Genomic DNA, 27910 nt, shown 5'->3' on the forward strand with positions numbered 1-27910 from the left:
GAGCCGCCTCTGGGGTAGGGGCAGTCAGAAGCTCCAGTTCCACTCCACCGGCCGGTGTGGTTAATTCAAGTGTCCCTGGAGTGTCAGCTGGTCCCGTCCAGGTGAGGGCAGAGCTTGCACCCTGCGGTGCTGCCCGGCGCCCACCTGGCAGCCAGGGGCGGCGCCACCACAGTGCAGAAAATCACACGCGTGGCGCTGACGTCTCCCGTGGGCTTGGGGTGCAAGGGCTCCTTGGAAGCATGAGAGCTTTTTGGAAGATTCTGAGGTGTTGCTCGCTGACGGGAGGGCCCGGGCCCCGCGCTGCTGGAGGAAGGGCGCAGGGTTCTCACGCTGGCCACCTGCCTCTGTTCCAGCTGCGTGGTGGACGAGATGGACTTCTCTGCCATGGAGCTGGACGAGGCCCTCAGAAGGTTCCAGGCACACATCCGCGTCCAAGGGGAGGCCCAGAAGGTGGAGCGGCTCATCGAGGCGTTCAGGTCAGCCCCGTGAGCCCCGGCAGGTTCCGCGTGGTCGGCTTGGCCCGCGCGTGGATGCAGACCCTTGGCTCCCTTCATGTCAGCGTGCTCGCGGTCCAGAAGGCTCTCGGGCCTCACTCCTCACCGTGAGGAGGGGAGGGCAATAGCACGGCCCTACGGGAGCGCGGAAGGAAGAAGTGGCCTAGGGTCTGGGGACCGGCTGAGCCGGGCAGCTGGCACGGCGGTGTGGGCAGGGTCCAGCTGCGCTGTGACTGTGCAGTGTCCCTTCCAGACCGAGTCGGCACCGGGCGGCCGGGAGTGAGGGCACGGGAAGCCTAGGATGGGGTCTGCTCACGGCCCAGGGTGCTTCCCGGAGGACCCTGGGGTACAGGAGGCCCCGGAGGAAGGGCAGGGGGTGGGGAGGGGGTCGGCCCCCCAGGGTGCTTCCCGGAGGTCCCGGAGGTAGGGGGGGGGTTGGGCAGGGAGGAGGTCCGCTATTGTGATGAAGCAGCAGTGCGTCCCCCGTGGGCTGGGGCACAGCTCCATGCCTGGCTCCGTGCCTCCGCATGGGGGGACGGGCAGAGCTTCGGGGTGCTCCCCTCAAGTCTGCTCGCAGTCCGTGGGTGAGCCCCCTCCTGGGCCGGGGACAGGGTGACACCCAAGGGCCCTGGCCAGCTGTCTCCCTTCAGCCAGCGCTACTGCATCTGCAACCCCGGGGTGGTGAGGCAGTTCCGGAACCCAGACACCATCTTCATTCTGGCCTTCGCCATCATCCTGCTCAACACCGACATGTACAGCCCCAACGTCAAGCCCGAGCGGAAAATGAAGCTGGAGGACTTTGTCAAGAACCTGCGAGGTGAGGACCAGGCACTGGCGCTGGCCCGGCCAGGCTCGGGAGGGCTGGGCTCCCGCTGGCCCGGCCAGGCTCGGGAGGGCTGGGCTCCCGCTGGCTCGGCCAGGCGGCTTCAGGGAGCGGGCAGTGTGTCAGGAAGATCGCTGCTCACCGTGTGTGGGGCGGGGCACAGCGGTGTCGGTGCCCGCACTGCAGGAGCTTGTCAGTGACGTGGGCTGGCCTTTGGGGGTTTCTTAATGCATGCGAGTGCCTTCCCTGCACAGAAACCCACTAGTGAATTATGAATCCCGTGTCCGGGACACGGTGCCCTGCGCTTGCACTGCTCACCTGTGGGAGGCAGCTGTGCTAGAGAGAGGCCAGCTGCGCAGCTCTGTGTGCTCTGGAAGGGAGAAGGGGGGCCCTGCCCTGCTCCTGGGGAGCCACAGAGCTGAGGGTGGAGCTGGAGAGACAACCGCCGTGCCTTCATCTCGGGCCGCCTGGCTTGGGCCGCTCCTTGGCGGTGAAGCTGTCGGCTAGTCGCTCTGCTCCTCTGTCTGAACTCCGTCCCTTCCCCCCCTTCCCCCCCTTTCTGGGCAGGAGAGTGCCTCTGCGCAGGACCTCAGTTTCCCTCCAGTTCCCGTGGCGTTTGAGGGTGCCCCCCTCCGTTTCACAATGTTTGGGGGTAGCCTTGCCCCCTCGCTCCCCCAGGGTTTGGGGGTGGCCTTACCCACCCATTGCTGACAGAGCCTCTGTTACAGCAAGTCCACCAGACCAGTGTTTCCCGGAGGATTTGACAAGGCCCTCGCTTGGTCCACGGTCCTATCAGAGGACGTGCTGCTACTACACACAGCCCCGAGGGGCGTCACAGGCCCCAGAAAGGTCAGCGGTATCATCCCTAGGAAGTCTTCTGGCCAGGAGAGTATGCAGGTGGTCAGGAGACCTTTGACCGTGCTGGTGCCAGGAGCAGTGCGTAGGCCCAAGGCCAGGACGGCCTCGTGGCTGCCCTGGCCTGCTCCCGCCCTCAGCCTCGCTCCTGGGGCTGGACTGACTCTGGTGGCCACCGAGTCTCACACTGCCCCACATCGGTGGAGGCAGAGAATGGCCAGCCCCAATGAGGGCTGAGGGCATGATGGCCGCTGGGTTGTGTGTTTGAAGTCTGCCGCTCACATGGCAGAGATGTTGGGGTTTGCATCTGTCACCCCAGCCTGGCCAGCAGGGCAGGCCTGAGCACCCAGTCCAATGGGGAAGTCACTGGTTCTGTCCCAAGCCCAGGCTTTCCACCAGTCACCACTTTGTGTGCGTGCGTACGTGCGTGCGTGTGTGCGTGTACCGGTCCTGGGGCTTGAACTCAGGGCCTGGGCACTGTCCCTGAGTTTTTTAATTCAAGGCTAGCACTCTACCACTTGAGCTACAGTGCCACTTCCGGCCTTTTCTGTGTTTGTGGTGCTGAGGAATCGAACCCAGGGCTTCATGCATGCTAGGCAAGCACTCTAACACTGGGCCACCTTCCCAGCCCTCTGCAGATTTTTGGGTTTTTGTTTTTTGTTGGTTGTGGGGCTTAAACTCTGGGCCTGGGCGCTGTCCCTCAGCTCTTCAGCACAAGACTAGTGCTCTACCACTTGAGCCACAGCGCCACTTCCGGTTTTCTAGTGGTCTATTGGAGATAAGAGGAGTTTCCTGCCCGGGCTGGCTTTGAACCGCGATCCTCAGATCTCAGCCTCCTGAGTAGCTAGGATGACAGCCATGAGCCACCGGCGCCTGGCGCCCTCTGCAGTTTTTAAGTGGTGTTACCTTCACATCGCCCACAGCTAGTTACTTCTTGGTGTTTCCCACATGAACTGGAAATCAGGCCATGCAAAAACCGATGCCTAGTGTTTATAGCGACTTTACCACAGTTGTCAAATCATAGAAGAAGCCAAGATGTCCTTCCACAGTTGTAAGGACACCCAGAGGGTCATTTTTCACCACTAAAAGCGGAACCATGACCCGTAAAAGACGCTTGGCCAAGAGTCTAAGCAGACACCTCACCAGTCTCAAAAGGCTGCACACTGTCCAACTCCAGCCACCACACTCCAGGAAAGCCAGAACCTGGGGATGGGGGGGACTGTGCCCGGGCTCAAGGGAAGGCAAGAGACTTCTTCTTGGTGGCATGATGTGGTGCCCGGCATGTGAGCCGCCTGGGCCTGGGCCCGGCACCACGTGAGCCACCTGCGCCTGGGCCCAGACCACATGAGCCACCTGGGCCTGGCACATGAGCCACCTGGGCCTGGGCCTGGACCACGAGAGCCGCCTGCGCCTGGGCCCGGACCACGAGAGCCACCTGGGCCTGGGCCCGGACCACGGGAGCCGCCTGGGCCTGGGCCCGGACCACAAGAGCTGCCTGCGCCTGGGCCCGGACCACGAGAGCCACCTGGGCCTGGGCCCGGACCACATGAGCCACCTGGGCCTGGCACATGAGCCACCTGGGCCTGGGCCTGGACCATGAGAGCCGCCTGGGCCTGGGCCCGGACCACGAGAGCCAACTGGGCCTGGGCCTGGACCACGAGAGCCGCCTGGGCCTGGGCCCGGACCACATGAGCCACCTGGGCCTGGCACATGAGCCACCTGGGCCTGGACCACGAGAGCCGCCTGGGCCCGGACCACAAGAGCCACCTGGGCCTGGGCCCGGACCACGGGAGCCGCCTGGGCCTGGGCCCGGACCACAAGAGCTGCCTGCGCCTGGGCCCGGACCACGAGAGCCACCTGGGCCTGGGCCTGGACCACAAGAGCCACCTGGGCCTGGGCTCGGACCATGAGAGCCACCTGGGCCTGGGGCGCTGGTGACGTGTCGGTGCTGGGATCACCGCTCACCCGTGCCAGACACGCCCAGGGGAGCCCACCTGTGGGTGGAGAAAAACCTGCTTGTGAGTTTTCTGTAAGCCTGCAGCCAGTCTAAAGCATGGGAGCAGAGAACATGGCCCAGTGGTAGAGCGCTTCCCTAGACTGCTCGAAGCCTGTACTTAAAAATATAGCTAAAACTAAAGAAGCAAATAAGTCTATGTAATAATACAGAAAAGTCAGGGTTCCGCCGCGGAGCCTCCACCCCTGCCGGTCCGTCCGCTGCGCTGCTACCACACTTGTCCTTCTCCATCTGTCTGCGGCCTACTTACCCGAGCCGGCTTACTCACCCGGCTCCTCCACAGCCCTCCGCACCCGGGACACATGCGCAGTAGGAAGTCTAAGGTCCCGGCATGGGGTGTGGCCCAGTCACCTGGTCGGCAGCCATTTGTGCATCACCAGCCTGGCGTGTGTCTCATTTTCAGCAGCTGGTATACCACAAAGGTCCTTTAGCCAGAGGGCATCAGGCCCTTCTGACAGGCCTGGGAAGCAGCAGCGCCTCAGCCCCCCACCCGTGGCCTGGAGAGGCCCCCTCCACTCCCCCCACCCCCCCGCAGGCCTGTGAGGGGCTGAGGGCCAGGCTGGCTGCAGGTGAGTGGGACTTCCCTGCTGGGCAGGCTCAGCACCTTCCACTGTGGCAGGAGGTGGCCTCGGTGCCGTGGTCAGCCTGCAGCATCACGGCCTGCTGGCAAAGGGCAGCAAGCTCAGAGGGACTCGGTTCTCAGCTGCCAGCCTGAACTTGGGCCTCAGGGCATAGCCCCAGACCCAGCCTCCGTTTCTCCCTGTGGGTGGGAGCCTGCTCGCCCCGTCACAGTCTGGCTGGAGCACGGCGGGGCTGCAGACGGGGTGTCAGTCCCCTCTGGCTGGGCCATGTTCTGGGTTGAATTGACTGGAAGCACCGGCGCACCCAGAGTGGGCCCGGGCCCTGGGGCTGGACGGAGCCTGCCGCTCCGGCCACTCATCCCTGCCACTGTCCCCGCCAGGCGTGGATGACGGTGAGGACATTCCCCGGGAGATGCTGATCGGGATCTACGAGCGGATCCGGAAGCGGGAGCTGAAGACCAACGAGGACCATGTGTCGCAGGTGCAGAAGGTGGAGAAGCTCATTGTGGGCAAGAAGCCGGTACGTGCTGGGCCCAGCGTCCCCGGCCGCGTCCGGCCGCCCGACGGGGCGGCCCCGCAGCGCCCTGCCAGCCACGGCTCACAGCTCTGATTCCCCCAGGGGAGCTGGGGGATGGCCTTGGCCCCGTGGTGTTGGGGAACTGCGGCTGTCTGCCCCGGGCCGTGTGTTAGAGCATGGGGCTCTCAGGGAATGGCCGCTCGACACTGGTGCCTTTCTTGGTGACCCAGGCCTCCCTTGGTGGGCGGGGCTCTGGGCGCCCCAGAAGAGGGAACGGGCCCCTGCCCTTTGCCTGGGTTTCTTGGAGCCCGGATGCAGCCTTAGAGTAGTAACACCTTTGTGGGTTCTTTGTCTCCCCGCAGATTGGGTCTCTTCATCATGGACTTGGCTGTGTGAGTATTTTCTCTGCTTTGCCACACCACTCGCCCATTGCCCACCCTGAGGACCCCGCATGCCCTGCGTCCCTCTGCCTTGTTGGTGGGCAGGTTCATTCAGGGTGATCAGACGCACCAACACACCCTCATACCTCTGCGGGTCCCGAGGCTGTAGCTACATTGGGGTGGACGGGGGGAGGGGGAAGGGGGGGAGGGCTGTGAGGCCAGGTCAGAGCCGGACCTGGGAGAAAATCCTCCCCATGGCCTCTGCCCGCTCCTCCACACCCTGCTCGCTCTGCTCTGCCCACCTGCCCCTGCCCTGCCCCTCACCGCCACCACCCTGCTCCCTGCCACCACCACCAGGGTTCGCCACAGCCCCTGCCAGTCTCGGATGTGTGCGCACGCACGGTCCTCCCCGCTCTCTGGGGAGCCTCCCTCCACCACTCACCCTTGCTGCCCACAGCCCACCACGCCCCTGCCCACTCTCCCTTCGTTCCCCACGTGTGCTGGACTGGGCCACACTTCTCCTCATCAGGCGCCGAGGCGCTGCGCTCGGCAGCCGCAGTCAGGGTGCTTGGCCGGTCGTGCTTCCTGCCCGCAAGTGCATGCACCCTGTAGCTCCATGCCTGCGTCCTGCATGTGCAGCATGCTCCACAGGCTTGGGCCTGGCTTCGGGCAGCTTGGCTGTGGCACAGTTGGGCAATGGGCCTTCACAGAGGCTCCTGTGGGGCGCATGGGGACGGCTGTGCCAGCCAAGTCTCCTTCGGCCCTGCACAGCTTCAGGACACGCTCCTGTGCACCATGCTGCGGCTGCCACCCGCTGGGAGGCCCAGCGGCAGCGGCGTGCGGGCTCAGTGAGGTGCGGGGCCCTCTCCACCCTCCGTGAGGGCCGGCGCCCATGGCCCATTTCTTCTCCCAGGTGCTGTCCCTGCCCCATCGGCGGCTGGTCTGCTACTGCCGGCTCTTCGAGGTTCCAGACCCCAATAAACCCCAGAAACTTGGGCTGCACCAGCGAGAAATCTTCCTCTTCAACGACCTCTTGGTGGTAGGTGATGGCTCAGCTTGGGACGCAGCGTCCTGTGCTGCTGTCTGCCATGGATGCACACACCGGGGCTGGTGCGGGGTTCCCAGGAGAACCTGAGGCCCGTACAGGCTGCTGCACACGCAGGGCTGGGAGAATGCTCCCCGGCTCCGATGAGCACAGAGGGGCCGACCCGCAGCCAGGCTCCTCCTTGCCTGCACTCAGCCGGGGCCGGGTGTGGGCTGGGTGGGCTGACCCTGGGTGGGCTCCTTGCCAGGCACCTTCCCATCGCAGAGGGAGGCGTGGCCAGGGAAGCAGTGGCATGCCCTCCTCCTTCCAGAATGTCTCAGAATGGGTCCCAGCCTGCAGGTGCCCACAATCACACAGGCACGGGCCTTTCCGATTGGCTCGGCTTTGGAGCTGGGCAGGGTCCTGTCTACCAGGACCTACGGAACAAAGCAACCGAAGCCAGGTTTCCAGAAGGAAATGGAGAACTTCTTACAGGAAGAAGGCGCAGGGTTGCCAGCCCAAGGTGGCTGGCACCGTCCGCCCCATGGCTGAGAGCACATCCCGCCTTTAGGTTCATGTCCGCGGCGGGCTTGGGCGCTCTTAAAGGCCTCCATCCCCACTGCTAAGGCTGGGGTCCAGATAGACATCTTCGAATCTTCCATGAATCCCTGACCTCAGCTTCCTCCTGTGAGCTAAATCTCAGGACCCTTACCTGCGGCTCTTACTTGTACGTGGCAGATCTGGGCAACGTGTGGCTCTCGTTTGTGTGTGGCAGCTCTGGGCAGTGAGGCTCCTGGCCTTGTACCCAGTCTGCACAGCCAGGCTGGAAGTTCTGTCTGTGAGCCAGCCTTCGGCCTCAGGAGTGGCTCCTCCCACTGCGCTCTGAGCCGCCCAGCCCTCCTGCCAGGCCCTGGGCTCCAAAGCGCACTGCCCTGCAGCCATCTCGGCTGTGTCACAGGGACAGTGGTGCCACCCAGGCTGGCATCGCAGGAACTTACACCACGGCGCGGTGTGGAAGGGCATCCCTTCCACGGCCCTCAGCCGTGTCTCTGTTCCCCAAGGTCACCAAGATCTTCCAGAAGAAGAAAAACTCAGTGACGTACAGCTTCCGGCAATCCTTCTCTCTGTGTGGTATGCAGGTCCTGCTCTTCGAGAACCAGTGTGAGTGCCCTGGCCTGCAGCAGTGCCTGCCGGCCACCTGTGTGTGAGGGCTGGGGGCCAAGAGGACCCACAGCACAGCCTGGGGAATGCCCTGCCCCAGACAGGAGGCAGAAATGTCCGAGAAGGGCGGGAAGTACCGCAGGCCTGGCAGCGAAGGCTCTGGGCGCCGTGTGCTGTGCCCCAGCTGCTGGGGTCTGACTTCCAGCTCAGGGCCATCCCTGCTGCAAGGCTTGTTTCTGATCCCCAGCCTCTTCTTGGGGTGTATCACTGCTCCCCACGTTGGGGGGTGGGGACCCCTCTACATGAATGTGCAGTCCGTCTCTTCATAGCACCGTGAATGTGGTGGAGGCTGGTTCTCAAGCCCCCAGAGAGTTGTATCCGCTGAGGGGACTTGGGACTGCAGGAAGCCAGCTCCCTCCTACAGCTGCCTTCCTGTCAGCGGCCCTTCCCCAGCCCCTCCCACTTTCCCTCACTTCCGTCCCTTGTCAGTGCTATAGACTGAGCCCCGAGCCAGGTGCAGCCCTGAGCTCAAGGCTGCTGCTCTGCCTCAGCTCTGCTTCTGGCCTTTTGGAGCTAAGAGGCTCACAGACCTTCCTGCCCGGCTGGTTTCAAACCACAGTCCTTAGAGCTCCGCTTTCTAAGTAGCATGAGCCACCAGCGCCCAGCTCTCCCAACTGCTTTTGTCCCACCCGAGGTTCCTGAGCTGGGAGCCCGTTGTCCTGGGGTAGGGGCCAGGCAGCTTCCTGATTGGTAGAGACTGAGGCGAAGGTGCTGACAGGGTGTCTGTGTCTCAGGCGGTGGGTGCTTCTCCATCTTGGGTTTCCATCTGTCAGCCTTCCATCCGCGGATTCAGAGGCGGGACCGCAGCAAGCTCACCTCTGAGGATCCCTGTGCCTCCTCCTGCCCTCCGTGGGCTCTGCCCCTCCCCGCAGTGCAAAGGTGGCCTTGCTGCCCGCCTCCCGGCACGCCTAGAGCAGCCTGGCCAGGGCGGGCCGTGAGCCCTGCGGCCCTACATCCTCGGGCCTGGGGGCCTGCGCCGTGGGCTCAGTCATAGTCTGAGCGTGCTGCTCGTGCCCTGAACATTCGCAGAGATTTGTGGAGTCGATATTTACATCTTCATGTCAAAATGTAGATATTGTGGCCTCTGTTCCTCAGTGGCCTGTCCTCACTCCATTCCCGAGGCCTGCTCCGCCCTCTGCCTGGTCTGGGCACGGTGTTAGCGCTGAGAACCTTAAACCAGGAGCCACGCTGGGGAGACTGGAGCCCAGAGCCCAGAGCCTCTAAAACACGCCCGTGGCAGCAGGGGCTGGAGCTGCACATCGCTGGGGTTGGGTCCGAGGCTCACCACACAGCCCGTCAGGAGGACAGCCCAAGGGGACAGGCTGCCACCCCCATCCCAGAGCCACCTGCCCCACTGTGGGGCTGGCATCTGGCATGGCCAGGGGCATTTCCACCACCTCAGGGCCGGGAGCCAGCCAGGCCCTGTGCAGTCCTGACACGGTGTGGCCATGGTGGGGTGGGAGGAGGCCATTCTACCCCCCCCCCCCCCAGCCTCTGGCAGCGCACACATCTTGCTCATTTTTGGGCGTGGTGGGCTCCGGCAGAGCCCACTGAACCCAGGCCCTCCGGCTCCTCCACCTGCAGACTACCCTCACGGCATCCGCCTCACGTCCGCTGTCCCCGGAGCAGACGTCAAGGTGTTGATAAACTTCAACGCACCCAATCCTCAGGACCGGAAGAAGTTCACTGATGACCTCCGGGAGTCGGTGGCGGAAGTGCAGGAGATGGAGAAACACCGGATAGAGGGTGAGTCCTGGCGGAGTGTGGAGGGGAGGAGCCCCGGATAGAGGGGGTCCTGGCGGAGTGTGGAGGGGAGGAGCCCCGGATAGAGGGGGTCCTGGCGGAGTGTGGAGGGGAGGAGCCCCGGATAGAGGCCTGGGCAGTGACTGTGGCTGGAGGCAGCAATGCTGGGACCGCCTGAGCACAGAGAATTGGGGTCTCGCGTCTGTCTCTGCTCTCCGCATCCCCGTCCTGCGACAGCCCCGAGCCTCTAGGCCTGTGGTCCCAATCCTTCCCTCTCTGGGAGCACGCCACCATCCTAGGAAACCCTGGCCCCGGGCTGAGCGCCTCCTCTCATGATGTTACCCAGAGCTCCTGCCAGGTCCGGTGTCAGCAGGTCACAGGCGGGACGGCCCTTCGGCTCCTACCTCACTGCAGCCACACCGGGGTCACCCTCTGCCCCTCTGGACAGTGGCTGCAGAGCCTCCCCCGTCGGAGCGGCTTGGCCGGCTCTGCCCGTCTACCAGCAAGGAGAAGGTGCTGCCATCTTTGTGGTGGACTAAAGGCAGCAGGGCGTCCGATGTGCCCCTCGCCAAGCCCCTCTCCCGGCAGCGGGCGGAGCTGCCCCAGCCTGTGGCCTCACCTCCTCCCCCTCCCCCGTTGCAGCGGAGCTGGAAAAGCAGAAGGGCGTCGTCCGGCCCAGCATGTCCCAGTGCTCCAGTCTGAAGAAGGAGCCGGGCGCCGGGACGCTGAGCCGGGCCTGCCTGGACGACAGCTACGCCAGCGGCGAGGGCCTCAAGCGCAGCGCCCTCAGCAGCTCCCTGCGCGACCTCTCGGACGCAGGTAAGAGCCGCCGGCCCACGCACGCAGGCGCGCCAGCTCCAGCTTTCCCCCACAGACAGGGCAACCCAGGAAGGTAGGCAGAGGCCTGGTCTCGGGGTACGGGCGGCGTGACGCAGCCGGGAAGGCCCACGTTCCTTTCTCTTCCAAGGGTTTATTTACCGCTTTACTGACCTGTGCACACCACTCTAAGCCTGGTCGGCCCATCCATGTTCTCTGTGCCGCTGCGTCCTGGTGTTTTTTTGCTGATGAATGAAATTGCTGAAGCCCTCAGAGTTGCCTGGGGACCCCCGTCCTGCTGTCCTGGCCCTGGGGACCCCCTGTCCTGGTCTTGCTTCCCTACAGGACCTCTTTCCTGGGAACCCCAGGCCTCTATCCAGTGCTCAGGCTGTGGCCCCCGTGAGTGTGGCTGGTTCTAGGGTGCCGGGTAGCCAGTGGCACTGTGGCTGTGGTGCTGTCCCCTTGTCCGTGTGTCTTAAGTTGCTGCCAGCCACTTAATGCCAGCAAGCAGCAGCCCTTGGGCCTCCCGGGTGCCCGGGAGCGAGGGTATGTGAAGCGAGGGAGCTTCTAGAGCCTCTCTGCAGCCTCTGGGAGCAGCAGCACTGTCAGGGCAGCGTTGGGGACGAGGCATCGCTGTGGCGCGGTTCCCGGAGCAGCAAGCGTGCGCCTGCAGCTGGTGTGGCCCTGGTTTGTCTAGAGGACCCCATGGCCGAGACCGGCCCGGCAAAGCCTGCCCCTCGCCGCACCCCATCCCGCCCCATGCAACACCGCCTCATGTGGCTTGCTCATTCCTCAGACTCCTTTTTGTTTCCTTGTGTAGTTTTTTTTTTTTCTTTGCTTTTGTCATCTTTTTCCATAGTAAAATGTAAAATCCATCACCAGCATGAAGGTTCAAGCCAGAGCTTCTCAACCTGGACACGGGGCCACACAATTCCTTTCCACAGGAGCTGTGCTGGCCTCTGCCCCCCGCCCCCCGCCCCCAGGCCACGATGCCTGTCTGGTCCCCGCATCTAACAATGTTGGGTACTCCTGTGAGCACCTTGGCCCTGGTTGAGAACCACTGGTTTCCCAGTGGCTGTTCAGCCCAGCCACACGTCACCAGCTGCCAGGGCCTCTGCAGGCTGTGGGCCAGGGACTGTTTGAGTTTGTGCAGTGTGGCAGGCCCCGTCTCCCCAGCACACCCTACCCACAGGTCCCTCCGGTAGCAGTGCCTGTGCCTGAGGCCCTTGGGCAGGTGCCCACCGGACCCGGCTCTGAGGTCCCATAGAGTTCCACGGGGCAGTGCTCTCTGGGCCTGCAATAAGAAACAAGCAGCAGAGCCCTCCGAAAGCTACGAGCGAAGGGGCGTGATGTCTGATCCCAGGCCACCAGAGAAGGCCAGCAGCCTACCCAGAAGATGCCAGCAGGGCGGCAGGAGAGGAGGAAAGTGTGCACGGGCACCTGGGCCTGCCCCGCTGAAGGCGGTCACACGCCAAGCCTGAGGTGGCTCTCAGAAGGGACAGCCCGGGGCTGGCCTGTTGCCACTGCAGACCTGTGAACAGCCGCCTGAGGTCCGTGTCACCTGCCCAGGAGACAGCCGGCTGCAGACACCTGGGACGCTGGCAGTGGCCGCAGTCTGAGGGCCCGGGAGCCGCCCCTTCTGCAGATACACCACGCCCGGGCGGTCAGGCCTGGCCCAGCCCCAGCTCCTCTCCGAGATGGGCACTGCCGAGGCCTGAGCGGATGGCACCTTGTCCCCAGGGAGAGCACACTCCCCCGGAACCCCAGGGTCCCCTGCCGCCCATGCGCAGACCACAGGAACTGCGTGCCGCTCTGCCTGCCATTCTTAGCTGTTGGACCTGGCCACGGTACACCGTGAGCCTCAGTTTCCCCAGCTGCACTAAGGAGATGGGAAAAGCTTAGAGCTGCCTGGCGTCATCTGCCTGCTGCGGGCAAGGGGGGGAGGAGAGCCTGCGGTGGAGGCACAGGGCGGGCGAGCCGGGGCCTCCGCAGCTGAGCTGCTCTAGATGAGCGCCACCACGGCTCCGGACAGCGGGCAGCACCGGAGGACGCGGGAGTCATCGTGAGTAGCCTGAGCCCTGTCCACACCGAGCAGAGACAGCGTGTGCCACGGCTGTGTGCTGACCCCGCGGGCCAGGACAGACCCAGGGAGGCCTGTGAGCACGCCACCCAGGACACGTGGAAAGCACCAGAGCAGTGCACCTGGCTGAGGAGTGGACGGGAGCAAGCTGCAGGCCCCGGCCCGGCCTGTGAGTGGGAGCGGCTCTCAGCTGCAGGCCACACCGTGGCAGCCACAGTTAGGGACACGGGCATCAGGCCCGCTACATGCCCCGGCCTGGATGGTGGCCGGGGTCCCCCTTAGCCTGGAAGGCCCCCAGGCCAGTGTTGCTGACACCGCAGACTCTGGGCATGTCCCAGTGGCACCAGCCCTCAGTGCCATCTTGAGCACTCACCGGAGCAGGGGAAACTGGAGCATCCGTGGTATACGCTGGGAGCCAGTCGAGCCTGAGCAGCCGCCGGCGCGTGGAGCACACCAGAGCCCCAACTGCTGGGAAGGAGCTGGGGAGCACCGTGAGGTAAAGGTACTGAGACTGCGCAAGGCCGGGTGTGGCGGCACACATCTGGAAGGTGGATCCGGAGGGCTGTGGCTCCAGGCTAGCCCGCCATTCACAAAATCACCCCCCTCGGTAAAAGCGGACATGGTGGCGTGTCACCTAGCCATATGGGAGGATTGCTGTCCAGGCCACCCAAGCAGGAATGTGAGAGTCCATTCAGTAGCCGCTAGAGCCGGGCACCGGTGGCTCTGACAATCCTAGCTACTCAGGAAATGGAGCTCTGAGAATTGATATTCAGAGCTAGCCCAGGCAGACAAATCGGAGAGACTGTTATCTCCTATTAACCAGCAAAATGCTAGAAATGGAGCCATGACTCAAGTGGTAGAGTGCCAGTCTTGAGTGAAAAAGCTAAGCAAGAGCTTAAGGCCCTGAGATCAAGCCCCATTACTAGCATGCACGCATGCGCTCTCATACATACAAAACAACAACAACGACAGTAGTGAAAACAGCTGGGGACATGGCTCCTGCAGACAGGAGGCCTGCGCTGAGATCAAGCCCTTGCTCTCGGGGAGGTGCAACAGAACCGGACAAGCCGGGCCCCGCACAGCGCCGAGGGAAGGGGCCCTCCCGCCCAAGCAAGGGCCGGCCTCCCTGGGTGTCCACAGCTTCAGTAGACACTCCTGCACTGCCCCGGTGCTGGGGCCTTCCATTACCAACTCCCACCCGGAACTGGGCTTGGGCCAGACAACCAGGTGAAGGGACTCAATGTCCTCTGTGTGCTCTAGCAAGACTCAAGGAACCAGACGCTATTTCCAACCGCCTGGCCTGTCTTGAAGGTGCAGCCCCGGGCCAGTGAACACACAGCAGCCTCTTTTCCGTCTGGGCTGTCCAGCCTAGAAAGGACACAAACAAGTTGGCTATGCGTCACGCTACACCCTGCTGTCCGGGTGTGCGTGCTTTATGGACGGACGCTCATGTGGGATCCAGAAGGGAACCACGCTGCAGGCTGAAGCAGCCCTGGGGCCTGAAGCTCTGCAGAAAGCCGAGGAGAAGCCCTCGCCAGGGACTGCAGGCCAGAGTGGGCCTCGGGTCTTGAGCCTTCCTGCGATAGAGCCAGCTGGCTGGGCTTATGGAATGCTGCAAAGCATTCTGGGAGGATGATCTGCTCCCAACCAGGGCACTGCACAAACTAAAACTCAGCCCAGAGACAGGAGACGGGCCACCAGTCCCCTCTCCTGCCCACTACCTGCTGTTTCCCAAAGGCAGTGGGGATATATATATGAGCATGAGCGTGGACATGACACGTACATATATATATGTGTGTGTGTGTGCACGCGTGTGTGTATGTGCACACGTGTGTGTGTGTGTGAGCTCCTGTGGCGCAAGGCCTGGGAGCAGTGGTGGGTGTTTGTGCTCCTGCAAAAACTGCCCCAGCCCAGCCTGCCGCACCCTGCCCCGCGTCGGGGGAGAGCAGACAGGAGTGGGGTGGCGGGGCCCGTGCGCAGACCTCAGCCCCCAGGCCCCTCTGCAGAGCACCGTGAGGAGGAGGAGGAGGTCGGGGCTGGGTTGAGACATTTTTTTCCCCTCCACCCAGAGCCTGCTCCCTACGGCCCCGCTGCCAGCTCCCCCAGCCCCGCCCCCGCCTGGCACCGGCGGGCAGGCGGCTAGGGCGGCAGGCAGGCCGGAGGCAGCGGCGGCGGCGTGCGTGTCTAACCTCTGGTATTGCATGTTCTGGGCAGGGAAGCGAGGGCGTCGGAGCAGTGCGGGATCGCTAGAGAGCAATGTGGAAGTAAGTAGGAGGCCCTCGTCGCTGGCTGTCCTGTGCCGTCCCTGGTTATATCTGTGGCCTTTTTGTTTTCTATTGTGTTGCTCTTCCTTCCCCTTCCCCAGAGACACAGCCTCGGCCCTCCCGCCCTGCCTGCTGCCCATGCATGCGGCTTCTCCTCTAGAAGCATCCGTGCCTCTCACCGCTTCACCCCTGCCCAGCGGCGGGGCTGCTCTGGATTGTGCGTTCATTTCCACCGAGCCTAGCCCCCGGCCCCGAGCATGGTTAACCGCCCTGGCTTTCCGCCCCCCCCCCCCCCCCCCCCCCCCCGTTCCGGGCCTGCCCCTCGCTCACCCTCACTGCCGGACGTGCTGCTCCCTCGGCTTCCCCGCGCTCTGCCGTCCCATGGCTTCCTCCCGAGTTCGCTGGCTGTGTCTGCGGTCAGGACACCATGGAATTGCCCAGCTAGGGTGCGGGAGGAGCGTGCCAGAGGAAGTCAGGGCGGGTTTCATGAGATTTCATTCATCCTCCATCTCTCCAGCGCCGTCCACGCCGCCGCCTCGGCCGGCAGATCTTCCTCCGATTCCCCCTCTTGCCTGGTTCGCAGTAGGGAGCTGGGCCTGGCCCAGGACGGGCTCCAAGGCCACAGGGTCCTGTCGCCTCCTCCTGTGGACCCCCGCCGGGGCAGGGCCAAAGCTCTGAACCAGTTGAGAAGGGCCTGAGAGCTTAGGGTTCAGCTTTACACCTATCACGCATCGCCCTCCTAGCGCACAGACACCCCACCCCACTGTGTCCCGAGACCACAGGCCCCAGAGCCTGGCTCCTCCACAGTCAGGAGGCCGGCCCCGCGCCTGCCCCCTCCGGCCAGGCAGTGGACGGAGGGCTTAGCACAGTGGGAGACTTCAACATGGAAAAAGACGGTTCTGACATGCGCTCTGAGATCTTTTAATTTTGATTTCTATGAATTTCCTTTTTAGGGGTCCATCATTAGCAGTCCTCACATGCGCCGGAGAGCAACATCAACACGAGAGTGTCCATCTCGCCCCCCCCAGGCCATGCCCAACTCGTCCTCCCTCCTGGGCTCCCTGTTCGGGAGTAGGAGAGGGAAGCCCCCTCCGCAGGGCCCCCCGCCACCCCCCCACCCCGCACACTCAGCCGGCCACCTCCCCGGGCCCACAGAGGGCCTGCCTCAGGCCCCGGCACACGGGCACCACGCCCAGTACTGCCACATGCAGAATCCACCCCCCTACCACCACCACCACCACTACCACCCGCCCTCCCACCTGCAGCACGCCCACCAGCATCACCACGGGCCCCACGGCGGCCACTACGGGGCCCACGCCCACGGCCACCCCCCGCTGCCCCCCACCCACGCCGGCCACGGGGGGCACCCCGCGCACCACCATGGGCAGCCCCCCGCCCCGCCCCCCCCCACCAGCAGCAAGGCCAAACCCAGCGGCATCAGCACAATCGTGTAGGCGGCCTGGGTGCCGCCGCCCGAGCCTTCCCAGCCGAGGGCCGCAGACCGGCCAGGGCGCCACACCGCTGCTCCACATTCCCCTCGGCCTGAGGGGCCTCGAGCCCCCCGCTCGCCTTCTGTGGAGCGGAGCTCCTCACTGGACCTAGCCTTGGCGCCGGCCGCGGGCGCGTCCCTTCACCCCGCAGGAGGGGTCTCGACGCAGCCCCAGTAGACACAGGCCTGCCCCCCAGCGCTCTGCCCGCTCCCGACACACATCTGACCCCCAACTTAGAGAGAGAAGACATGAGATCTAAAAAAGCAGACAACACAGAACTTACCCCAAAACTTGCTGCATTATTGCTCTGTTCTTGACAATGGGCAAAAAAATTAAGTAGACCTGATATGGTTGATGAAAATACGTAAGTAAACTTTATATAATATAAATATATAAATATATAAATATATAAATATCTATACTGTATAGGTAGTGTTTGTGTGTGAGAGACGTGCATTCAGTCCCGTTAGCCACATAGACCTCCACCTCTCCCAGGAAGACAGACGTAGACGAGGGTGAGAAAGGAGACCACACTCCCCTGCTAGAACAAGTTCAGGTCGTCCATATCTCCATAGAAGCAGCGCCCCTCCAGGGCCAGCTGAACCCCGCACGACCAACCATTACCGTGCCAAGGAACGTAGCGCCCCCTGCAGGTCTAAAGACGCCACACCGCTTCGTGTGAATCCTTATTAACAGTGTGATGCTAGGTGACCGGTGTTGTAACTGCAGGTGAACAGCTGGGTCGGTCACCTCTGCCATCGCCACTTGGGACATTGGTCCCACAGATCCTTAGACACAACTGTGAATTCCATGTTCCACATTCCTCTTCTATGCACATGGAGAACCAAGCCCCAGCCCTCTGAGGGCTCTCATCCTCGACCCCATAACCCTGTCATCCCGTCCCCAGCCACACAGGCAGGAGCCGAGTGTCCCGCGGGGGCTCTGCCCCTGCAGGGTGGTGTGCACGCTGGCCAGCCCAGGGCTGTGTGTCCCCCGTGTTGTGCGCTGAGTGGCAGCCGTGTGCTCGCGACCCCGTCATCACCGCGGCCACCCTGGCGACCCTGGCCAGGCGGAGCCTCCGCCACCCCTCACGGCCCCCGAGCTGCCGGGCCCCATGCCCCTGCGTGTCTTGTCGCTTCTGTGTGTGACGCCATGCGCTCCCCGGGGCTGCCCGCTGCCCGCGTCCGCTCCAGTCACCCATGGCCGTACTTTGCAGTTTCAGCCTTTCCAGCCACTGCAGCCTCCCGTGCCGTGCTCCTAAGCCTGGGACCCGAGGACTACCCACAGCCCTGCCCAGGCGGGGGCCGCTCCTTCAGAAAGGCCGCCGCCGCCGCCGCCGCCTGACCCCGAAGCCCGCTCTGGCCTTGTCCCCCGGCTGGGGTCGCCAGCTTCCCTCCTTCCTCTCATGCCATCGAGGTCACGAACCAGCAGATCTGCAAGCTCAGCACTTTGTTAGCACAGAGCGCAAGCCCAGCGGCTGGAGGCGTTGTCCCACCCACCCTCGCTCCAGTCCTCTCTGGCACCCGCTGAGAGCGGGCGGCGGCGTGGGTGCACGCAGTCCGCCTGGTGTGTCCCTCGCAGACGGGAGGCCTTGTGCATGCCGTCAGCACCAGCCACGAGCCTGTGCTCTGTATTGTACATTTGCAAAAATACCAGTGTTACTGTTGACAAATAGTTGAAGTAAAGTGGTAACATATTAAGTATGTCGGCTTCTCTTCACCCTCTCTGTACAAGGGTCGGGTCAACCTGTAATCAGCGGTAGTTCCAGGAAGCACAGCTGTCGGTTTCAGGGTTGCTCTTTCTGAAATGGCAGCATCGCTCCCAATGCACTCATGCCAGGGCCAGGCGGGACCCGTGCGTCCCAGGTCAGGATCCCGCCAGCCCTGCAGCCACCCGGAGCTCCGCCCCCAGCGCTGCCCTGCACTAAGCTGGGCTGCATCGCAGGTGGTGGCAGGGGCCAGGAACAGGCTCCGAGAAGCCCCGCAGGGTGGGGAGGCTGGGACAGTAGGCCCTCCCTCGGCAAGCGGAGAAGTGTCCAGCAGGGCTGCTGCTGATTGAAGTTGTGGAGCTTGGCAAGCATGGCTGCTGTCACCCAGCCTGTGCAGGGAGAGGGCTGAGGGCCGAGCGTCTGCCGCCTACCCCGTGCCCCATGCATGAGCCATGAGCCACCCTGGCCACCCAGAGGGAGAGCCGGTGATGGCCGGCGCCCTCGGGAAGGCAGCTGCCAACATCATAGGTCTTTCCTGGAACAATAGGGAAATCATAGATTTGTATTTTTCAAGTTTCCACATGAGTTGCCTCAGTGCTCCAGCCGTAGCTCGAGACCCTTTCCAGCACAAGGTGGCAGGAAGGCGTCCCTCGTCAGTATGTGAAGCACCATCACCCTTCCGCCTGAAGGCCCCAGGACAACTGAACGCATTCCACCACAGTGGTGGAGATGAAGACGGCTGGGCACGTGGGGCTGAGTGAAGGTGCAGGAGGGCGGGAAGGGGGGACTGGCAGGGGGGGGGGGGAAGGAGGGAGGAATGAAGGGCAGAGGGAATGAAGAGTAGACGAGGAAAGGGATGGCAGAAGGACAGTAGGGGCCTCTGCGAGGGGGTGCTCACACGTCTCAGGAGACTGCTCAGCCCCGCAGGCTCCCACGCCCCTCCCATCTGGAGGCTCTGGAACACCAAGTTCAAGCCCACAGCCTGCTTCCTGCTCCCCCCGCCACAGGAGCAGCTCACCTGAGCTCATGCCACATCCGCTGCAGCCCCTCTGGTTCACATGGAAAGAGGGAAAGCCCAGACATTGCTGGGCTCCCAGGCCTGCACTGGTGCCCTGAAGGACTATGTGGTAGGAGATAGCTGCTCTCTGCAGCCCTGGACCTCAGCTGTCCACAGCCACATTGTCCAGGACACTTAGCTGTGGCCACTCTCCCTCCAAGGCTTACCTTCCACCATGAGCAGCTCAGCCCACTCTACCCAGGCAAAAGTCCCAAGTTACGCAGTAGACCATGGTCTACTGTGCTGCCGCCAGGCCGTACCCAGCGTGAGAGCCTCCAAAGGCGGAAGGAGGTCAGGGCTGCTCCCAGGTGGTCATGGGTGGCGACGCTCCCACCGGGGAGTCACATTTCCAGCCAGAGTGGGCTGACGGCATATGAAAGGGGTGGGACTTCCCAGGGAGAAGACCCCAGAGCCTCCAGGCTCCTCGCCTCTGGGCGGCGGCTGGTCAAGGAGGAAGGGAAGGTAGTTCTCCGGAGGGGCTGTGTCCACTCTGGCCTGACTGATAACCAGGACCATCTGAGTCACTCCCTCTCCCTCGGCCCAGAAAAGTGAATCTGGTTACGTCCCATTCAGCCTTGGGCCAGCTTCGGTGCCATTTCCTGATGAAAATTCTCTCCTGGATCTCAGCCACACCTTCACTTCATGGGCCACTGAGTGTGAGCCAGACTGCTCAGGTCTCCACCCCTCACTAACCACAGGTGAAGCTCCACATCCAAACACCAGGGCAGTACTGTGATTAAGGCTGTGGAGAGGCCCCTGGAAACGGCTCGCGTGGCCTAGTGCTTCTCACTGTCGGGGAGAAGCCCCATTGCTCGTCTGCTGCAGGTCTGAGCACAACAGAGCGTGTGGTCCTGTGTGCCAGCGGCTGCTGACTCCCCAGCACAGCTTGTAGGCAGGGAGAGTGCAGAGCCAGTGCATCCAGGAGCCAGCCTGGGGTCCAGCACAGTTGTACTGGACATTTGCCACTCCCAACTGTACTGGCTCTGTGTGGAGGAGGTTTGGCCCAAGCAAGACGCTGGCAGAAAGTGCCAATGGGCAAAGGCTAGAGTTGTGGCTGCTTTGGACAGGCCCAGGCAGAGTGGCTGCATTTGCTGGTGGCAACCCCAATACCAACTGTTGTCCAGGTGGAGTGGTACCCTAGGCCTGCCCAGGGGCTCCAGCACACTTGGACCCCCCCCAAGGACACTGCCACACGGTGCCATCCTCTCAGAGGAAGTTACTCAGCTAACGTTGTTAGCTGTGTTAATAAGAAACAGGAAGCAAAGAAGGAGCATGACATGCATTCAAACAGCATGCTGTACTTCATAAACATGTCAATACTGTGTGTCAGGTAGAGATTCCCCTCTGAGAGCCACCCATGGGCCCTAACAAGACCCCTGGGGGCTTGAGTGCACCTAGGCTGGGGACCTGAGAGGACACTACTCTAAAGGAGAGCCAGACGCTATTTATTCTTCTCTTTCTTATTTATTTGCTGTGTTGTCTTAGCTGGCCTCAAACCCACAATTCTCCAGCCTCAGCCTCCTGAGAACTGGAATAATGGAGTACACCTCCACACACGCTGCCAAAGACTTTTCTCAGAGACTCCAAGTCTGGAGGTCACATTAACTACCTTTAAAGGATCTGAGGAGTCACATACAATATCACCTATATTTTATTTTATACTTCTCTGGAAATGGAACTCTAAGCAGAGGTTTTACTTTTTTAAAAAACAACAAAGAAGAAAGAAAAAGGAAAACAAAAGCAAGCAGAGGCCAAGCGGAATGCTGGGAGCCGCGGGAGGAGCCGCGCTCACAGGGACACTGCTGTGGGGTCAGTGGGGTGCAGGGCAGCGCCAGGGTGCTCCCTCCTCTTGTCCTACCCCAGCGTGGTGCATGCCAGAATAAACACCCCAGAGCACAGGCTGCGCCTCCAGCCAGACCTGCCTGCGCTGCACACACGTGGCCCTCACACCAGCCTTGTGGGCCAGGCTCCTGGCCCAGGGTTCTACCTCAGCTCAGCTAGAGCTGCAGTGCCACCGTGCAAGCGAGCGAGCGAGCCTCCTTCACGGCTGACCAGAGGCCACTGCAGGGCCAGGCCCATCCCGCAGGGGAGACCAGGCCGCTGGCCCCATTGGTGTAAGGGAAATGGCCACTGCGCACATGGAGGTGACCAGCCTCATCAGGGTGGCCCAGAGGCCAGTTCTGAGAGGCCACTCAGCTCTACTTCGCTTCTCAGTAGCCAGTCCAGAAAGAAGCAGAGAGCCAGAAGGCCAGTGCCCAGCAGGTCCCCCAGTCCCGTGAGGTAGGGGATGCAGTGGTTGTCAGGGTCCAGGGCCTGGTGCCAGGCCAGCCGAACCATCACCTCTGCCAGGTACAGCAGGATAGTCACCTGTCAGAACAGCAAGCACACATCAAAACCAAGTTAGAGTCTGCAAACAGCCAAGAAACACCAGCTGGTGTTCATGGGAAGGAGCCAAGATAGATGTCAAGCCCAGCCTAGGGCCAGAACTAAGTGAGGCAGACCCCTGCTCTATCAGCCATGAGCAACACAGAACAGTCATGACCCAGAACTGACTCACTGCTCAGGCCTGCTGAACTGCGCCCAGGCAGGCTCTGCCTCAACCTCCTTCACCCTAGAGATGATCTCAGGCTGCTAAGTGTGCAGCACAGAGTGCACTGAGTAGTGTGATGTATGCAGTGAGTAGTGACATGTACAGTGTGTGGTGTACAGTGATCGCATGCAGTGTGGATATAAAGTATGCAGTGTGAAAGATAGGTGGGTGATGTATGAGGTGATCACATGCAGTGTGCAGCTCCCAGTGTGCAATGTGAATATGAGTGTGTAGAGTTCATGTGCAGTGCACAGTTCCCAGTGAGAGGGGTACAGTGAGGAGTGCAGTGTGAGGTGTAGTGTGAAGGGTGCAGTGTGAGGGCCGCAGTGTGAGGTGCAGTGTGAGGTGTAGTGTGAGGGGTGCAGTGTGAGGGGTGCAGTGTGGTGCAGTGTGAGGGGTACAGTGAGGGGTGCAGTGTGAGGGGTACAGTGAGGGGTGCAGTGTGAGGTGCAGTGTGAGGGGTGCAGTGTGAGGTGTGCAGTGTGAGGCGCAGTGTGAGGGGTGCAGTGTGCAGTGTGAGGTGCAGTGTGAGGTGCAGTGTGAGGGGTGCAGTGTGAGGTGTGCAGTGTGAGGTGCAGTGTGAGGCGCAGTGTGAGGGGTGCAGTGTGAGGTGCAGTGTGAGGCGGTGTGAGGGATGCAGTGTGAGGTGCAGTGTGAGGTGCCGTGTGAGGGGTGCAGTGTGAGACAGTGTGAGGGATGCAGTGTGTGTGGTGAAGTGTGAGGCGCAGTGTGAGGTGCAGTGTGAGGGGTGCAGTGTGAGGTGCAGTGTGAGGGGTGCAGTGTGAGGTGCAGTGTGAGGGGTGCAGTGTGAGGTGCAGTGTGAGGGGTGCAGTGTGAGGCGCAGTGTGAGGCACGGTGTGAGGCGCGGTGTGAGGTGCGGTGTGAGGCGCAGTGTGAGGCGCAGTGTGAGGTGCCGTGTGAGGGGTGCAGTGTGAGGTGCAGTGTGAGGTGCAGTGTGAGGGGTGCGGTGTGAGGTGCAGTGTGAGGTGCAGTGTGAGGCACAGTGTGAGGCGCAGTGTGAGGTGCCGTGTGAGGGGCGCAGTGTGAGGCGCAGTGTGAGGCGCAGTGTGAGGGCTGCAGTGTGAGGGCTGCAGTGTGAGGGCTGCAGTGTGTGGTGCAGTGTGAGGCGCAGTGTGAGGCGCAGTGAGAGGTGCAGTGTGAGGGGCGCAGTGTGGGGTGCAGTGTGAGGTGTAGTGTGAGGTGCAGTGTGAGGGGTGCAGTGTGAGGCGCAGTGTGAGGGGTGCAGTGTGGAGGTGCAGTGTGGAGGTGCAGTGTGAGGGGTGCCGTGTGAGGGGTGCAGTGTGAGGTGCAGTGTGGAGGTGCAGTGTACAGCTCCTAGTTTGAGGGGTGCAGTGGTCTCTATGTCTGGACCTTGCTTTCAGGCTTGAACAAGTTGAATAAACTGCATTGACTCTTGGAAGATGGGGACTGTGTACTACATGTCCAGGAACCTCTACTCCACTCCACCCTGCTCAGAAGCTCCACTGGGACAGGGAGTGAGCCTGCCCGCTGGGAAGCCACTTCTCCAGCCCAGCCATCCCCACCTGGCCCAGGCCCGCCAGCAGGTACAGCACCACAAAGGGCCTCACCTGGACCAGGCCTGCCAGCAGGTACAGCGCCACAAAGGTCTTGCTGTTTATCAATGAATGGCCTTCTACCAGGTAGATGATGTAGAAGAAAATCAGATGACCAGGGACCACCAGGAAGAGCAGGACTCGGGCGGACATGGAATTGGTTTCTGGAGGAAACAGAACCAAGAGTACATGTGGCCTGCCTGGCAGCAGGCTCCACCTTGCAGGGGGCAGGCCTGAGGTGGAGAGAAAGACAATTGGGGTGAGGCTTTGAAACCCAACAAGCAGCACTGTGGTGAGCTCCCTGGGTGGCTTAGGTTGTTTTGCCTTGGGTATCTCAGACTGTCTGCAACCCATAATACAAAGACGGGTGACAGCCTCAGTGCAGGTCTGCTTTATCCAGAAATCTAAGAAAGGAGCCGAGCCAATCAGAGATAGCACAGGTGCAAGGCGGCCGTGACACCTCCCCTCGCTGGGGTCAGTGCTGCCTCTGTGGGGCACAGAGGGCTCCCCTACACCGTGGCACTGGGGACCACTGAGACCATGGGGGCAGCCTGGCAGTGCCCCACCCCCACCAGGGTGCTGTCGTGAGGAGCTGCACTCCATGAGGGACGCCCTTGGGAACAAGGGTCCCTTTGCACGTCCACCCACCTGGCTGAGAGAACTGGGTGCTCCTCCTCTTGTGGTGTAGGGCCAGAGAGAGATTTAATAAGACCTGGAACCTTGTTACACAACACCACAGTTCCAGATCCAGCCTAAAACAACTTCCCACACCAACAGCAAGAGGAGCCCCACTTTAGAAAAATAACTGCAGATCCGAACGGAGAGGATGCATGTCAGACTGTCCTAAAACAACTTTAAGGACCATGATGAGCTTGTTCCCTGAAGCATGAGCAGTTACCACAGAAACACTGGAAATGAACTTAAAACCAAGCAGCAGGTAACAAAAGAACCAGAAGATTCCAAGCAGAACCAAGGGAGAATTACAATATCCAGAACTTCCCAATAACTCAATCAGCTGACTGAATGGCAGGATGGAGAGGACAAAACAAAAATAAAGGGGTCAGGCACCAGTGGCTCACACCTGCAATCCTAGCTACTCAGGAGGCTGAGATCTGAGAATCACGGTCCAAAGCCGGTCTGGGCAGGACAGTCCAGACTCTTATCTCCAATTAACCACCAAAAGGCTGGAAGTGGAGCAATGGTTCAAGTAGTAGAATGCTAGCCTTGAGAGAGAGAGAAAAAAACAACAACACTTCAGGAACAACAGCCAGCCCAGGACTAGCACAAAATAAATAAATCAGTAAACTTGAAATCATATCTGGAAAAGATAAATCTACAGATCCAAGGAGCCTAACAAACCCAAAACACACCCTAAAAAATCCACATTATCATCCAGCTTCTACAAAGTTGTGAGATAGCAAGACGGGACCTCTGAGTTTGCACAGGGAACACGGCCTGGCAGGGGGTGGGAGTGGCCCAGTTTTCAGGGGTCAAAAACAACAGTAAACCCATAGTAGTGCACCAGTGAAAACACCCTCAGGAATGTGCCAGCACACCTACCCTAAGTGATGATTAACAGCAGTTTTTTAAACCAAGAGGAGATGACCCAAGGGGAGAAAACACGACAAAAGACATCTTTGTTAAAGCCCCTCCGATGACTGCAGTGGTTCTGAGAACTTCACCCAGGCAGGGCCCTTTGCCCAGTGCCCCTCTGCTCATCAGAGAAGCACTTCCAACCCTATGGCCACATCTCTCATGCTTGTCATGGGGCTTGAACTCTGGGCCTGGGCGCTGTCCCTCAGCTCTTTAAGCTCAAGGCTAGTGCTCTACCACTTGAGCCACAGGGCTACTTCTGGTTCTCTGATGCTTAATTGGAGATAAGAGTCTCATGGACTTGCCTGCCCGGTCTGGCTTTGAACCAAGAGCCTCAGGTCTCAGCCTCATGAGTAGCCAGCATGACAGGTGTGAGCCACCAGTGCCCGGCTCCTCCCATTCTCTCTCACTGCACCTTTGCTGCTGCCCTAGAAAACGTCAGTTTATAATCATGGGCTTGTTTCTTTTGTGGTTCTCTCTCCTGCACATCTACCTGTGAGGGAAGAGGTGGGCTTATGTTTCCCACTGTAACCCACAACCTGACCGCCTAGTGCCTGACAGACATTCAGTATGTATTTGTGTCCATGAATGAAATAAATGCACGAATGAGTGGATGGATAAACGATGAATGATGGATAAGTGGATGGATAATGGATGGACAGAAAGAAGGAAGGGAGGGAGGGAGGAAGGAAGGAAGGAAGGAAGGAAGGAAGGAAGGAAGGCAAGGCTGTTAGTCAGCTGTTCAGAGGAGGGGCTGGGACCCTGAAGGTGCCCCATGCTGAGGTCAGCATTGGTCTCAAACATCAGATTCTCATCTGCTAACAGAAATGGCCCTGTGGCCTCCAGAAGACATGAGACCCACCTGAGGTACAGAAAGTAGAGCAGGGGTTCGGACAGAACTTTTTCATCTGGAGAGGGAGAACACCAGGGGTGCTCCAAATGTGTAGAAAGGTGGAGACCCGGCTGGTCTGGATGGCCACCAGGTTGCCACCAACTCCTGCAAGGAAAAAACAATAGAGTTTCCCTCCTCTATCCCAGGCTCCGGGGTTCTATCTCCTCTTTCAAGGTCACTTCCTCCAGGAAGTCTTCTTTGACTGATTCAGGATGTGGTGTGCTTTACTTCTCTCTCCCTCAATCTTGCATGACTCCCAGGTAGTGTGGCGCAGACCTAGAATGAGGTCCTGTCTGGCCAGCTGGTCCTTTAAGGGAGGGAAGTGGGACAGGCAAAGCAGGTTCTCAGAAAGTATGTGCTGGTGGCTGGTGGTGATCAGACCTAGGGAAGGAGTGAGTCTGAGGGAAGAGGAATGGAGAGTGGATGGTTTAACAAAGGCTTGAAGCCTGGGCACAGTGACTAGCTCCAGCAAATCCTAGTTACCTGGGGATCAAAGATTGGGAGGATTGTGGTTCAAACCAGCCTGGGCAAAAAGTTCACAAAACTCTATCTCAACCAATAGGTCAGGGATCTGATGGTGCAGACCTGTTATTCCAGTTGGACAGGAGGCATAAACAGGGGGACAATGACCAGTCCAGCCCCAGGAGAAGTGACCAGGCCAGCCCCAGCCGTGGCTGCTAGGGAAACCCACTGCTATCTCAGTCTTTGTTTGTTGTTTTGTTTTGTTTTTGTGGGTCGTGGGGCTTGAACTCTGGTCCCGAGCACTGTCCCTCAGCTCAGCTCAAGGTGAGAGCTCTACCACTTGAACTACAGCATCACTTCAGTTTTCTGGTGGTTTATTGGAGATAAGTCTCATGGACTTGAGGCTGGGAAGGTGGCTCAGTGGTAGAGCGCTTGCCTTACATGTCTGAGGCCCTGGGTTCGATTCCTCAGCACCCCATAAGCAAAAAGAAAAAAGCTGGAAGTAGAGCTGCGGCTCAAGTGGTAGAGTGCTAGCCTTGAGCTGAAGAGCTGAGAGACAGCGCTCAGGCCCCGCGACCGGATCCCACCCCCCACTAAAAAAAAAAAAAAAAAGTCTCATGGACTTTTCTACCCTGGCTGGCTTTGAACCTCGATCCTCAGATCTCAGCCTCCTGAGTAGCTAGGATTACAGGTGTGAGCCAGGCGCCCAGCTTTCAGTCTTAGTTTTTAAGAAGACAGAACTCAGATTTTTAGGTGTAAATGTCTGAGTATTACTGTCACCAATGACTCTCACAGAAAACAAACCAGCAGGGCCTGGCACCCATCTCTGAGGGCCACATCAGAGTGCACATGGGAAGCCAGAGTGGACTCTGTGCTCAGCTGTGGGCAAAGCTCAGGTCCTGGCAGTTCCTGTGAGGGCGGAGCTAGCTTTGTTCCCAGGTCTCCTTTCATCTTAGGAAAACCTACCCCACAGCCCAGGCCGCCACCTGTTCACAACTTGGCTGCTCAGCGGCCTTCAAGAGCCTGGGTCCAACCTGGGACTGGTGTTCAGGCCCAACCATCCATGGGGATCTCCCATCCACGGGCCATAGGGAGCCTTGAAACACTCACCACACATGACAGGCGTAAATATGGCCATGCCTTTGTACTGCTGCTTCGATGCGGTCATGCTCAGGATGAGCCCTCCAACACTGTGGAGACAACAGGTGGCACCAAGCTGTCAGAGCAGGCCCTCAGCAGCCCTGCACCACCCACCGCCACCCCCCAGCCCTGCACCACAGAGCGGACCCCCAGCAGCCCTGCACCACAGAGCGGACCCCCAGCAGCCCTGCACCACAGAGCGGACCCCCAGCAGCCCTGCACCACAGAGCGGACCCCCAGCAGCCCTGCACCACAGAGCGGACCCCCAGCAGCCCTGCACCACAGAGCGGACCCCCAGCAGCCCTGCACCACCCACCGCCACCCCCCAGCCCTGTACCACAGAGCGGACCCCCAGCAGCCCTGCACCACCCACCGCCACCCCCCAGCCCTGTACCACAGAGCGGACCCCCAGCAGCCCTGCACCACCCACCGCCACCCCCCAGCCCTGTACCACAGAGCAGACCCCCAGCAGCCCTGCACCACCCACCGCCACCCCCCCAGCCCTGTACCACAGAGCAGACCCCCAGCAGCCCTGCACCACAGAGCGGACCCCCAGCAGCCCTGCACCACCCACCGCCACCCCCCAGCCCTG

The 27910-nt window shown here is 61.1% G+C and overlaps 2 protein-coding genes across 9 annotated transcripts in view; one reads left to right on the forward strand and one right to left on the reverse strand.

Annotated features, from left to right (window-relative positions):
- The window catches only part of Iqsec1 (IQ motif and Sec7 domain ArfGEF 1), a 98011-nt gene extending 80006 nt beyond the window's left edge, over window positions 1-18005 (forward strand). For 5 of the 7 annotated variants that reach the window (XM_042679656.1, XM_042679650.1, XM_042679655.1 and 2 more), the window contains exons 5-14: window positions 354-476; window positions 1145-1311; window positions 5148-5287; window positions 5647-5676; window positions 6578-6703; window positions 7750-7849; window positions 9494-9655; window positions 10295-10471; window positions 14763-14812; window positions 15766-16717. In XM_042679656.1, coding sequence (XP_042535590.1) covers window positions 354-476; window positions 1145-1311; window positions 5148-5287; window positions 5647-5676; window positions 6578-6703; window positions 7750-7849; window positions 9494-9655; window positions 10295-10471; window positions 14763-14812; window positions 15766-16266 — 1576 coding nt within the window. In that variant the 3' untranslated portion in view covers window positions 16267-16717. Of the gene's footprint in view, window positions 1-353; window positions 477-1144; window positions 1312-5147; window positions 5288-5646; window positions 5677-6577; window positions 6704-7749; window positions 7850-9493; window positions 9656-10294; window positions 10472-14762; window positions 14813-15765; window positions 16718-17518 lie in introns of those variants that run through there. The other 2 variants (XM_042679651.1, XM_042679652.1) reach the window with 2 other exon arrangements.
- A 2634-nt stretch (window positions 18006-20639) lies between these two features.
- The window catches only part of Slc41a3 (solute carrier family 41 member 3), a 34374-nt gene continuing 27103 nt past the window's right edge, over window positions 20640-27910 (reverse strand). Inside the window, exons 8-11 of one of the 2 annotated variants that reach the window (XM_042679657.1) lie at window positions 27289-27368; window positions 25687-25821; window positions 23247-23395; window positions 20640-21434 (exon numbers count right to left, since the gene is read on the reverse strand). In XM_042679657.1, the coding sequence (XP_042535591.1) occupies window positions 21225-21434; window positions 23247-23395; window positions 25687-25821; window positions 27289-27368 (574 nt within the window). In that variant the 3' untranslated portion in view covers window positions 20640-21224. The remainder of the gene's footprint in view (window positions 21435-23246; window positions 23396-25686; window positions 25822-27288; window positions 27369-27910) is intronic. The other variant, XM_042679658.1, reaches the window with a different exon arrangement.

The sequence above is a fragment of the Dipodomys spectabilis genome, unplaced genomic scaffold (genome assembly GCF_019054845.1).
Source record: "Dipodomys spectabilis isolate Male_0828 unplaced genomic scaffold, ASM1905484v1 ptg000054l, whole genome shotgun sequence".
In the NCBI taxonomy this organism is placed as follows: Eukaryota; Metazoa; Chordata; class Mammalia; order Rodentia; family Heteromyidae; genus Dipodomys; species Dipodomys spectabilis.